Here is an 11868-nt window from a genome sequence, read left to right as displayed (position 1 = left end):
CTTTAGTTCAGCAGCAAATGAGATGAAAAACCTCTTTCTGGGCTCTTAACAGCTTCAGCTGCAGGAGTGGGCTCATGTAACTGCTCATTCTCCTATAAAACAAGAATTTGTTGTGCATAGCAAACAAGATATAAAGAGAATAGTCCTAGCCTTCTTGACATACTAACATTATAAATGCTAGTTTTGTGGAGCATTCCAACATGCAAGCCCCCACCTGCAGTTTGGAAGAGGCTTCCCACCTTCTTGCTGCTTGTGGAAACAAGGCTTAAGATGTTCACCAGAACCATTATGGATCACCTCTTGATCATGCAAGAACATGACTGACTGATTGCTGTCCATGGTGAAGGATTAAGTATAGTAAAAACACAGCTGGTGTAATGGGAGTATGTATGAGTTCAACAAGATTTCAGGACAGGTATGGAGGGACTGTAATGTCCCAAGACAATTGCTCATAATACTGCTGGTGTACTAATCAGACCAGACACCAAACAAACATATGGTCACCTCTAGCAGTTAACAATCAGATTCTAGTTCTGCCTCTAGCTTTTAGTAGAGACAGGAAACAGCTACTTCGAATTACCACAAATATAAGAGGAATAGTTCTCAAAACAAGCATATGGTGTGGGGGGCAGGGAAGGCACTAGATGCAAAGTATAGCTTAGATTGAAATGGGTGGATCATGCCACTCTCTCTTGACAGAAGGGTTAGAAGTAAATTATACCGAGATCAGAAATGCCATTACTGAAGAGCAATGAAAAAACAATTGTTCATTGTCAGCATGCCAAGCCCTTACCAGGTGTTTTTTTATCCCCACCTTTACTTTTAATATACAGAATCATACTTCCGAGTACCTGGGGTATTCCCCGAATTATGTAACAACCACTATTATTTGAAAGTGGCCCCTTTTGCTTCCAAATCAAGAGAACTCAGGTGTCTACAAACAGAGGGATATTATTGCTTCCCATATAAAACTTAAAATAATCTATGCTTGTGTACTGGATCACTCTAGCTACGTTCTGTACTTGATCTTTCACAGGAAATACAAACTTAAATCACAGAAGAAAAAAAGGTAAAAGGCACACATTACTTAAACTTTACATGACTTACTTTAGTGACTGGATGATGTTTTTCCACAACAACAGAATTCATGGGAGGAGAAACGCCCAACACGTCTAGGTTACTACAAATCCGATTCTTTAGTGCAAAATCAGGCCGGCCGAAGATTCTAGCAGTGATTGTCCTTCCAGCCTTCTGTTGTGCTGAAGTTACAACTCGACCCGAGGACTATGACAGACAACACACAAATCCTAATTACACAGGGAGTAGTACATAGTGTTTTTTGCAGTCAGATACCATTTACCAGCTATGTGCATCAAAAAACACTATTACCCTGCAGCTTGGTCCCCAGAATATCTGCTCTCATCTAGGAAGCATGATGCCATAGTGTGGCAAAGCCAACCAGAGTTGATGACTTCAATGTTTCACTGTCAGTTTACATGAGTCTGGAGCCAAATTTATTTCAAAGGCAGCCGTGCTGCCTCAACAGGGCACATACTGTTTTGCTGTGTGGCAGACACTACACAGGACTAAAAAGAGGGCTGGGCAGATTGCCCTAGCAATAGGGCACACCTCTCTTGCCCGCCACTGGGTATTTTCATATTGCTGAATTTCATCCCCCAATTCCACTGGACTCAATGGAACTTACTTCCAAGTAGGCATATCTAGTGATAATAAATGCTACTACTAATAATAATTCATTTCATTTCTATACCGCTTTGTATTTTTAAGAAAAAAATCTCAAAGCAGTTAACAACCTACTTTAAAACATCAAATAAAACAATCCAGAATAAAATATTACTTAAGAAAGTCAAAAATAAAGCATACAAATATAAAGCATACATTCAAAGTGTACATTGTGTTGTTAATAATATGGTTTGTTTACCAGTTTTGGAATGGACACAACGCCTGACCCTGTAGCAGCACCAGAGGCCAATACCATAGCAGCCGAGTCTAATCTGGTTTGGGAGGTGACTGCATGGCCGTGGTGAGAAGAAAACTGCAAAGCAATGAGAGAAAGTTGCAAACGTCCAATTAAAAGTTCTGTATCTCCAATTTCCCAGCCCAAATTATCTCCATAATGTATTAATCTGTTTTGTAGGAGACTAGCCCTATATCACCAGCATAACCTTAACATAACCCATCCTAACTGATTTTTTTCCTGATCTTTTCCCAATCTTGTCCACCAAATTTTAAACACATCTAGAATTACTGAAACTGGGAGTTTGCTCCTGCACAAAGTTATAGATTGCATTTCCTTACTTACCAGATCCTCTACAGGAGCAGAGCCTGGAGCCGCAGTTAGAGGATGAGGAGTGGAAGGAGGAGCAGGTGGTGGTGGTGGCGGCGGCGGTGGCAAGGAGGAGGATGGGGGTAAATGCCGATCAAAGTGAGATGTAGGAAGCTTTGCTGTAGGACCACCAGAACTACCAGTGCCAGCACCAGGTTCTGTTCTATCTGATAGCTCAACCACTATAAACAAATTGCATGCAAACATTCAGAACTGAATTGCATAGAAAGAGTTAAATCACAAATTGTGATTTATTTATTTTTGCATTTTGTACTGAATTCAACAGAAGCCATATAGCTGTATGAAGATTTCAAAAACTAAATACACTGCTTAATATGTGCTATTCAATTTAGAGACACAGCAAAAAGAGATCAGTGTATTTACTCCAGTTTAGCACCCATTGTCAACAAAACTGTGTGATGAAGGATCTTCTAAGACAGAGGCTGGTCATTTGTTATCTATATAAATTTGGCAATTTACCGAGCAACTTCAATACATTAAAAAACCCAGATCCTTTCCCCGTGATAGTTGAATGAATGAAATCTTTATTGCTAAAAGCTATAAGCCGTCACAATTGGTAAATGCTTTTCTAAGTGGTCTCCGTGATAGTTGCAAACCAGCTGAACAAAGGGGAAAGTACAGAAATAAGCAAAGGGAAAGAAAATGTGCAAGCCTTTCTTGGTACCATCCCCATCAGGTTGGCAAAAATCACAGGGCAGTGTCTTTTCAATTGTGGCACCCCGATTATAGAACTCCCTCAACAACCAAGCTGTAACTTTTTTTGGCATATCAAACTAACATTTTAATTTCCCCTACCTTTCCCTTCTGCTACCAAGTATATTGTTTGCTCATTCCTGTTTGTAGCACTGCTTTTATATTGTGAAGTACATTTTGTATTTCTTTAATGCAGTAGTTAATTGTTTTCAAGGACTGTAAAACTGCCTTCCGAACAGATTTGGCCAAAAGGTGGAATATATATTTTTAGATAAATATGTAGTCGAAATAATTTTTAAAAATATATATATATTGTCCAGTAGCACCTTATAGACCAACTAAGTTTGTTCTGGTATCTGCTTTCGTGTGCATGCACTTAGTTGGTCTATAAAGGTGCTACTGAACAATTTTTATTTTTATTTTATTTCGTCTACGTCAGACCAACACGGCTACCTACCTGAATCTAGATAAATATGTAGTTATACATAGTTAGGCTTAGTTTCAGGGGTGTGTGTGAAGAATTAAGAGCAAGGGCTCTGTGGCACAATGGGCTTGGGTGTCTGGTTAACCAGAAGGTTGGTGGTTCGAGCCCACCCAGGGACAGCAGTGGGCAGAATTCCTGCATTGCAGGGGGTTGGACTAGATAGGGTCCCTTCAAACTCTATAGTTCTATGATGATCTCACATGGTTGATGCTTCAAAAATGAGGAGGGTTTTGTGATGAGGGTTTTCAACGAAGAGAGAGGCAGTGGTATGCAAGAATTATTGAGAGAATTCCCAACAAAAGGGGCAAGCAAGGAACCTTTTGCCTGTTAAGCTAGGTTTCTCTTCTTTTCTTTTACCTGTGATCTCTGTCGCCGCTGCTTTTAACTGGATTTTTTATATTACATATTTTATGTATTCTCCTTGTTTTATTCTTTGCAATTTAAAATCACAATACAAGCATATTAAATTGTTGTAAGCAACTCTTAAGTGGTGCATGGGCACTAGAAGGGAGGGACAGAAACTTTTCTTTACATTTAAGGAAGTAAAAGAGTTTTGCTCAGTGACACACACATTAATGCAAGAGCCATCATACCTATTGGAAATATACTTTACAGACTAACTTATTCCAGAACCCAGCAGGATCAAAAGGCCATCAGTTGTTGCCAACTGTGCCTTTAATCACTGGAAATGGAACTAAGATATTATGGAAGATTAAATACAGTTGCTCTTGTTCAAGGACGTGCAACCAGCTATTCTTCCTCAGAAATATTTCCACAAACAGCGACACCTCGTGTTATGTTGTGCCTTCTATTTAGAAGTTCAATTCAAAACCATATTACCCAGGGAAATTAAGTCCCCCCCCCCCCCATTCCTCAGAATATCTGGAATAAGAGAGCATTGTCCTTTCCAAGCTTCACCAATGAAGTGTCAAACTTGCATGCCTTCCCACAAGTAAATTCATTTGCAAGTAGTATGAGCTGTTGGACTTTCCTGCTTGCTGTATACACTTGCCAATATCCACAGAGGGAAAACAGATGTGGCAAGAAACAAAGTCACTCTATGGCCAATGCTAATATATAAAGCAGTCATGAGACAAAGGGACACATAAAAATGAAACAGCACCGGTGAGGACCTTGGAAAGTGTCTGCAGACACACGCAATGTTTCCGGTTACTCCTGCCATAAAGCTTTTTCTAGGACTAGAGTGACACCCTGTGGCAAGCTAGGTGCATCAGATTTAAAAAATAATTATTTCAATTATTTAGACATTTGTACTACAGTCGTACCTTGGAAGTCGAACGGAATTTGTTCCGGAAGTCTGTTCGACTTCCGAAACATTCGGAAACCAAGGTGCGGCTTCCAATTGGTTTCCAGCTGTGCAGGCGAGCCGGAAACAAAAGCGGAGGCCACACTGGATGCTTGGCTTCCAAAATAAAGTTCAAAAACCGGAACACTCACTTCCGGTTTTTATCATTCGGCAGCCGAGATATGACTGTATTCTGATGTAACATTGTAATCAGGGGTTGTGTGTATGCTCTGTTAAACCAAGGAAAGGAGAAGCTGACACATTTTGAGAATCTGAGGATTAACATTAGGAACCAACGCTAGGCTCGTGATTAGTCTGTTCATAATTATTTTGGGGACAGTGGGTGGCAAAACAGTCTTTAGACCTGGGGGCCAAATCTGGCCCTCTAAGCTTCTGCATCAGGCCCTCAGGACTCTCAGTAGTTCCTTCTCCAAGACACACTCCCCACTGGTCCTGCTACAAGGCCTCCTTGAGAGGTTTTGCCTGGCTAGAATGTGTCTTTGAATGGTGAAGATGCCTCTTGGCAGCCTAGATGCACAGTGGGAGACGTGTGTGGGTAGAAACATCTGACTTTTCCATAGCTAGAGTGTAGCCTAATGGAAATAAGTTAAGAGAGACAGTTACTGATCCATCTGCTTTTGCCTCTGTCTACCACTGCCATGTGACCCACCCCTCTCCAAAAGGACTCCTGCGTGGGAACGTGGCCCTTGACTGAAAAAGAGATTTTCCATACCTGATCCAGACCCTTCAATGCACCCAGTCACTAGTCACTCTTTCAAAGGTGTGTCTCAGGCCCTACCTCCCTCAGATCTTCATTTTCCTTGCCGATGGCGGGTGGGATAACAGAAAGGGAGGGGGCTTGATTTGGTGGCTGCAGGCTTTTTGAAGGCCCTAGATATCATCATGTCCCCTGATAGTACTTTTTTTATATCCACACTACCAGGTTAAGATGATTTAAACGTGCAAACACTGCATCTTAACAATTGTTTCTTCTAGAAGTACAGCTCAGTCTTTTACAAACAATAATTCCTTTGGAATAACCAGGGGTGGGTGAGAGGGAAGCAACAGAGTAACTGCTTTTTGCAAATGCATTTCAAGGAGGCAAGAATGAAGTGGTCATATAGTGGAAAGGAAAGCGGAAAACAGAATTTATGGGCTGTTAAGACAGGATCATTTTGTTAGAGAATTGATTCTTTAAGGACTAAACTGTTTACACATTTATGCCCCAATAATCAAATATAAACAGGGAGCTTCTCTCTGCACGGGCTTTCCCATTCCCTTCACTGCCCTTCAATAATAAATAACTGAACTGATGCAGTGTTGCAGTTTTGATTCAACCGTTTATCCTCCAGTATGACTGGATAATCAACTTAATTTTCCTGAGAAACTGAAATTAGAACAAATGCACAAGTTATCCATTGGCATGATGATGCTAGCTGGTAGTATTTGCTTTCCTTGTAATACTCACCATGGTCAAATTTGAACTCTTTGCCCTGAAATATAGTCATTGCTTCCAGATTCAATGCACAGACTCCACGCATGAAGGCCTTCTTCATAGCATCTTCATAATCATGTCTTTTGTTCTGCATTTCCATGAGCTCAGATTTCGACTTCTCCAGTGCAATATTTAACTAGCAAGGAAACAAAACATTTCTAACAAGTGTATTTTGGGGCCATTTCTCTTACAGAAAGTCTTGAGAGATATTGAGATTAGGTATATATACTGCAGGGTACTGGCCCCTTTGTGGCAAAAAGGAAATGGGAGAACTATATCACCACCACCACCATTAGAGACTTAAAATAGGCTAATGCTCGGAAACTGCAGTGAGGACTGGAGTGCAACTCACATTGCCAGGTGCAGCTTTAAATAGCTGGAAGAGGCAACTCGATAGCACAGAAGTGGCATGGAGACAGGGGTGGGAGGGATGGCTATAGGCAAGCAATATAGGGGCAGACTACCTTGCTCTGAATTGTCATTTCAAGGCTGGTGTTAAAAGCTGTGAAATTAGGACACTGCCTGGAATGACTAACAACATTTCAACACAGCAAATAGCTGTTTATTTTGAGCATTTGACCACAAAGCCTATAGTGAATGTGTGCTTATCTTCAAGGTGAATTGGACATTCCCTTTGACACCCATAACAGCTAAATCACAGCCACGAGTGTGTACTACAGAATGCACACATAGAAAAAGTGTGATGCTCCCAACAGTGTGGAAAGTAAATTACATTTTCACTTGCACCTGATGGCAGAAGAGTAATGATTCAGAAGAAACCTGGTATCCATTCTGTGTATCATATACCAAAGGACTGGTGAAACAACTTACTATATTAAAAAAACTAATTTCATACTGTGATACTGGGCAACACTCCTCCCAATTGTGTTCCCATGTGTACACAGAGGAGCAAGGCCCTTCCCACCTCTAATACACATGGGTGCAACATTTAAGTAGAATATCTGAAAAGACGAATGTATGTAGAGACATTCAGTGTTACATATAAACCCAAATTATAGTATCACTTTAACTTACTGCGTTCCATCATACCTCTCCTCCCTTTCGACTGTTGCCCATAGACTGGCCTTCACCAAAGCGAGGTTTAATGTTTTTCCCTCTAATGTCCTGAGACATAGGTTCTCAAAGGGCCAAGCCCCCGCTGTGTGCGAATGTGATAAGGTGGCGCCGGAGTCGCTCCAGCACATTATGTTCACTTGCCCCTTGTTTAATGTGCCACGGGCAAATTTGTTGGGATCAATCATACAGAAACTAGAGGGTACCCCACCAAAATTCCACCTTGCCCAAATCTTGCAGGACAAGGATACCCACACGACCCTGAAGGTGGCTAGGTTCCTAGTTGCTGTCCTTTCCCAAAAGCGACGCCAAGGAGCTCTACAAGCTAATTAAGGCGTAGCATGCCTTTCCATTTTATAGTATTTTATTGTTATAGTGGTGTTTTAGCGATCGTTTTTTTTTTTCTCCTTACGGCACAAACTGTTATTTATGTGTTGTTTTTACCTATATGGGCCTATGGCCGTAATAAATGATATTCTGAACCCAAATTATAGGTCCAGATAAACCATGGGGTCATCATAACCACAGCTCAGGCCCATACGTATTGGGATTTTAAAGCACTACCTCTACCTGTTGGATGTCCCAACAAGCATGCCTGAAGAGCAGGAAGGTACCATCTGAATCACAGAACTATATAATTGGAAGGGACCCCAAGGATCACCTAGTCCAACCCCCTGCAATGCAGGAATCTCAAAATTATGATTATATAACTCAATCTAAACTAAGTTTTACCTTTGAAGATTTAATCCCCATTCTCTCTTTCAGTTGTTCTCCCAGCTGCATGTTGTTCTGTGCACTGATCCAACCTATGGTTTGTATTTTCCTCTGTCTAAAACCCTCCTTGCTGTTCACTGAAACATTTTCTGGTAAGATCCAACCTCACCAAATTGCAGTAATCTGCATGAGTTCCTGCATGCTTCAACTCCCTGAATATATGCTTCTGTGGTAGCAAAGTCTCTCTTACATTCCTTACAGCCTCTCTGATTTTCAGGCTGATCACTCAACTTTTCCTTTACTACTTGGATGTCATGAAATCTCAGCACACTTAATTACTACAACTCACTTGAAGCTAAATTCCTCAGTCTCATCAGATCTGCTTTTGAACAAAATAAAGCACCAGAAGCCATAACAAAATCCAAAGCTAGGACCAATTTCTGTTTTACTTTATTATGGCCTCAATACTGCTTACTATAAGAAAGGCTTAAAAATAAATAGTAAACCCTCATAGTTAAAATACTTTCACTGTATGGGCAAACACTGCTTCCTGCTCCACCGGAGAAATTATGCCTTTTTAGATTGGTTCATCAGGAAAATAGTCCTTTAGAAATTTCCTTACCTCTTGAAGTTGACTTTCATAGGTATTGGATAGCGAAACACGTACAGATTCAGCACTTGATTGACAAGCCCTTTCCACAGTTTCTTTCCATTTTACATGGATGCGAGAGCGCCAAGTTGCCCAAGCTTTCTTCAATAAACCCATTTCATATAACCGATCAGCCAGTCTATTTGTGTACATCTAGAGAAGGAGTGAAAATCAGTGTCAGGTCTGAAATTCCTATTCATTAGTCAGCTGCCTTATGTCAACAGGGCACAAAACAGGTTTTCATCTGCTCTGGCTAAGCTGTGATTAAATCACTCCAGCATACTTCTAGTGCAGTAAAAGCAAGATAGAGGTTTTTGGGATATATATTGCCATATTTAACCCACAGCGTTGCCTAACAAGTGCTGGGCTAGTGGATGTGCTGGTGTTAAGTCATGTTAGAATTCAGACAAAGATGCTTAGTTGCTACTGAGTAGCAAAAAAGGTTAATGAAATACCTTTTAATTTTTCCATGCATATTGTCTCATGGGAACAAGATCCAAGCATAATCTTTTCAGTGCAAGATGTTACCTTTGCATTGCCCCACCTGTCGATAGCTCAGTTAGTTGCTTCAAGGAAAAGAGGGCACCAGTTTCCAAGAAGACAGACTGAAAACTGCAGATTTGTTCAGTTTTTTTATTCATCTTACTTTAAAGGAAGGATTTTGTTTGTTTGTTTAAAAGAATCAAGACATTCTTCATCGACAGGCCCTGCAAGAGTTCTAATCCTTAGAAATTCAACTATCAACATTCATGTTTACCTCATGTCTGGCATCTTGTTTGCCCATGAAATGCTGAAGGCGCCACTTTGAGAATTTCTTCATTAGCTCTATTCTGTCCTTTTGTTTCTCAATTGCATGTGTCAAATTGGCAATTATCTAAACAAAGCAAAGTGAAGAAAATGGGAAAAATGCATAGAGGACATTTATCAGCTGCTACACAGTAATTTTTAGGGACATGGGTGGCGCTGTGGGTTAAACCACGGAGCCTAGGATTTGCCGATCAGAAGGTCGGTGGTTCGAATCCCCGCAATGGGGTGAGCTCCCGTTGCTCGGTCCCTGCTCCTTCCAACCTAGCAGTTTGAAAGCACATCAAAGTGCAAGTAGATAAATAGGTACTGCTTCGGTGGGAAGGTAAACGGCATTTCCGTGCGCTGCTCTGGTTCACCAGAAGCGGCTTCATCATGCTGGCCACATGACCCGGAAGCTGTACGCCGGCTCCCTTGGCCAATAAAGCGAGATGAGCGCCGCAACCCCAGAGTCGGCCACAACTGGACCTAATGGTCAGGGGTCCCTTTACCTTTACCTTACACAGTAATTTACTTAAATTGATCAAAAAATATCTGACAAACAGTGCCATTAAAGTACTACCTGCAGTTCCCTTTCATAGCAGGCATCTCACCCAACGCCAATCACCATTCAATGGTGGCATAAGCAAGTAGTAAGAAAATGGCTGGCAACCCAGAGATACATTAACTGATCAAGACATAATGGTTTGGTGTTAGGAATCATCTCAGCAGCCAAGGAGGAAAAAGGGATTCAGCTTGCAGGTAAACCTTTCCTTATTAATTAATTAATTAATTTAATTTCTACCCTACTCTTCTTCCCAAAGGAGGCCAAGGTGTCAAACAATTGATAAAACATCTTAAAATCAATTCCAATATAGAGGCAGACCAAGAAAGATCTCAGCTCAAAAGGCTGGTTGAAAGAGGAAGGTCTTCAGTAGGGGCTGAGACTGTGCCTGTATAATGTTGAAGGGGAGGTGCCACAACACTAAAGGGCTGAATCCTACATTGGGCGGAACAGACCTGATAGAAGCACACAACTCCCTTGTTGCAACAGCTCCAATGGCTACCAGTCTGTTTCTGGGCACAATTCAAAGTGCAGCTTATCACCTATAAAGCCCTATATGGCTCAGGTCTAGGCAATCTGAAGGACCATATTCTCTCACGTGAATCTGCGCACAGGCTTGTTGTCCTTCCGCTGCCTGGTGTAGACTGTTTTATTCCAGCAGGTTTTGGGGAACTGATTGCTCTTAAGGAAAGGGCTCTTGATAGTGTGCTGTACTGTTGCTGTTTCAGTGTGAGCATGCATGTTTTCTACCTGCATTTTAATAGGGGTTTTTCACATAGTTTCTTTTTAATGATAACCTTTTATATGTTTTTAGCTATGCGTGTTTTATCTGTACAGTTGTACCTTGGAAGTCAAACAGCTTAGTTCCCGAACGTTTTGGCTCCTGAACGTTGCAAACCCGGAAGTGACTATTCCTGTTTGTGAACTATTTTTTTAAGCCGAACGTCTGTCGAGGCTTCCGCGGCTTCCGATTGGCTGCAGGAGCTTCCAAGGTACGACTGTATTTGTTTTAGTGTTTGTGAGCTGTCTTGAGTCCTAGTTCTGGGGAAAAGGCAGGATATGAAGGAATGAATAAAGATAATAGGATGGTATCCACAGGAGACCCTCACCTACAGAGTGATTGACTGGGTATAGAAGGGGCAATGCGATCTTTCAGGTTCCTAGTTCCAAGCTGTATAGGGCTTTATGCACCCAAACCAGCACCTTGAACTTAGCCCAGCAGCTAATTTGCAACACTGTAGGAATTATTACAATAAATTAACAAAAAGTGTTACCTCATCTTTTCTCCCTATTGAAATCTCATATGTATGCAGCAGTTCCTTCAGGTTCTCCATCTGATTGGTCAATTGTCTCACATGGGCTGCATGTTTTTCTCTTTCTTGTCTCAGTTCTAGCGTGTGATGTTCAATGAAATGAAGCTTCCATTTCCTCAGTTCAGTCAGAACATTGGTCTGAAGAATTAAAGGGGGAAGTTTAGTGAAGAAATTGAACGAACCCTAGCCCACCAAACACATACAATGAAATGTATCACTGCTATTATAGAAAGTAGTTCCACATTCCACAGAAAAGTTAACCGATATTAATGCTGCATTAAGAAGTATGTACGAGCAGAAAGAGGACAGCACATCTTTTTCACATGCCACAACACACATTCAGGCTCTCTGGTACATGACATTTATTTATTGTTTATGAAAGTATCTATATACTGCCTTTCCACAAAATATCAGGGTGATGCAC

The 11868-nt window shown here is 41.2% G+C and overlaps 1 protein-coding gene across 7 annotated transcripts in view; it reads right to left on the bottom strand.

Annotated features, from left to right (window-relative positions):
* Positions 1–11868, bottom strand: part of POC5 (POC5 centriolar protein) — a 35901-nt gene that overhangs the window by 11160 nt on the left and 12873 nt on the right. For all 7 annotated transcript variants that reach the window (XM_083577381.1, XM_083577384.1, XM_083577383.1 and 4 more), the window contains 7 exons: positions 11406–11582; positions 9541–9657; positions 8757–8936; positions 6320–6482; positions 2324–2529; positions 1943–2056; positions 1108–1284 (listed from right to left, as the gene is read on the bottom strand). In XM_083577381.1, coding sequence (XP_083433507.1) covers positions 1108–1284; positions 1943–2056; positions 2324–2529; positions 6320–6482; positions 8757–8936; positions 9541–9657; positions 11406–11582 — 1134 coding nt within the window. The remainder of the gene's footprint in view (positions 1–1107; positions 1285–1942; positions 2057–2323; positions 2530–6319; positions 6483–8756; positions 8937–9540; positions 9658–11405; positions 11583–11868) is intronic.

This window comes from Podarcis filfolensis, assembly GCF_964270895.1.
Source record: "Podarcis filfolensis genome assembly, chromosome: 11".
NCBI classification, from domain to species: Eukaryota; Metazoa; Chordata; class Lepidosauria; order Squamata; family Lacertidae; genus Podarcis; species Podarcis filfolensis.
The sequence above is the reverse complement of the archived record's forward strand: the minus strand, read 5'-3'. Positions and strand labels throughout refer to the sequence as shown.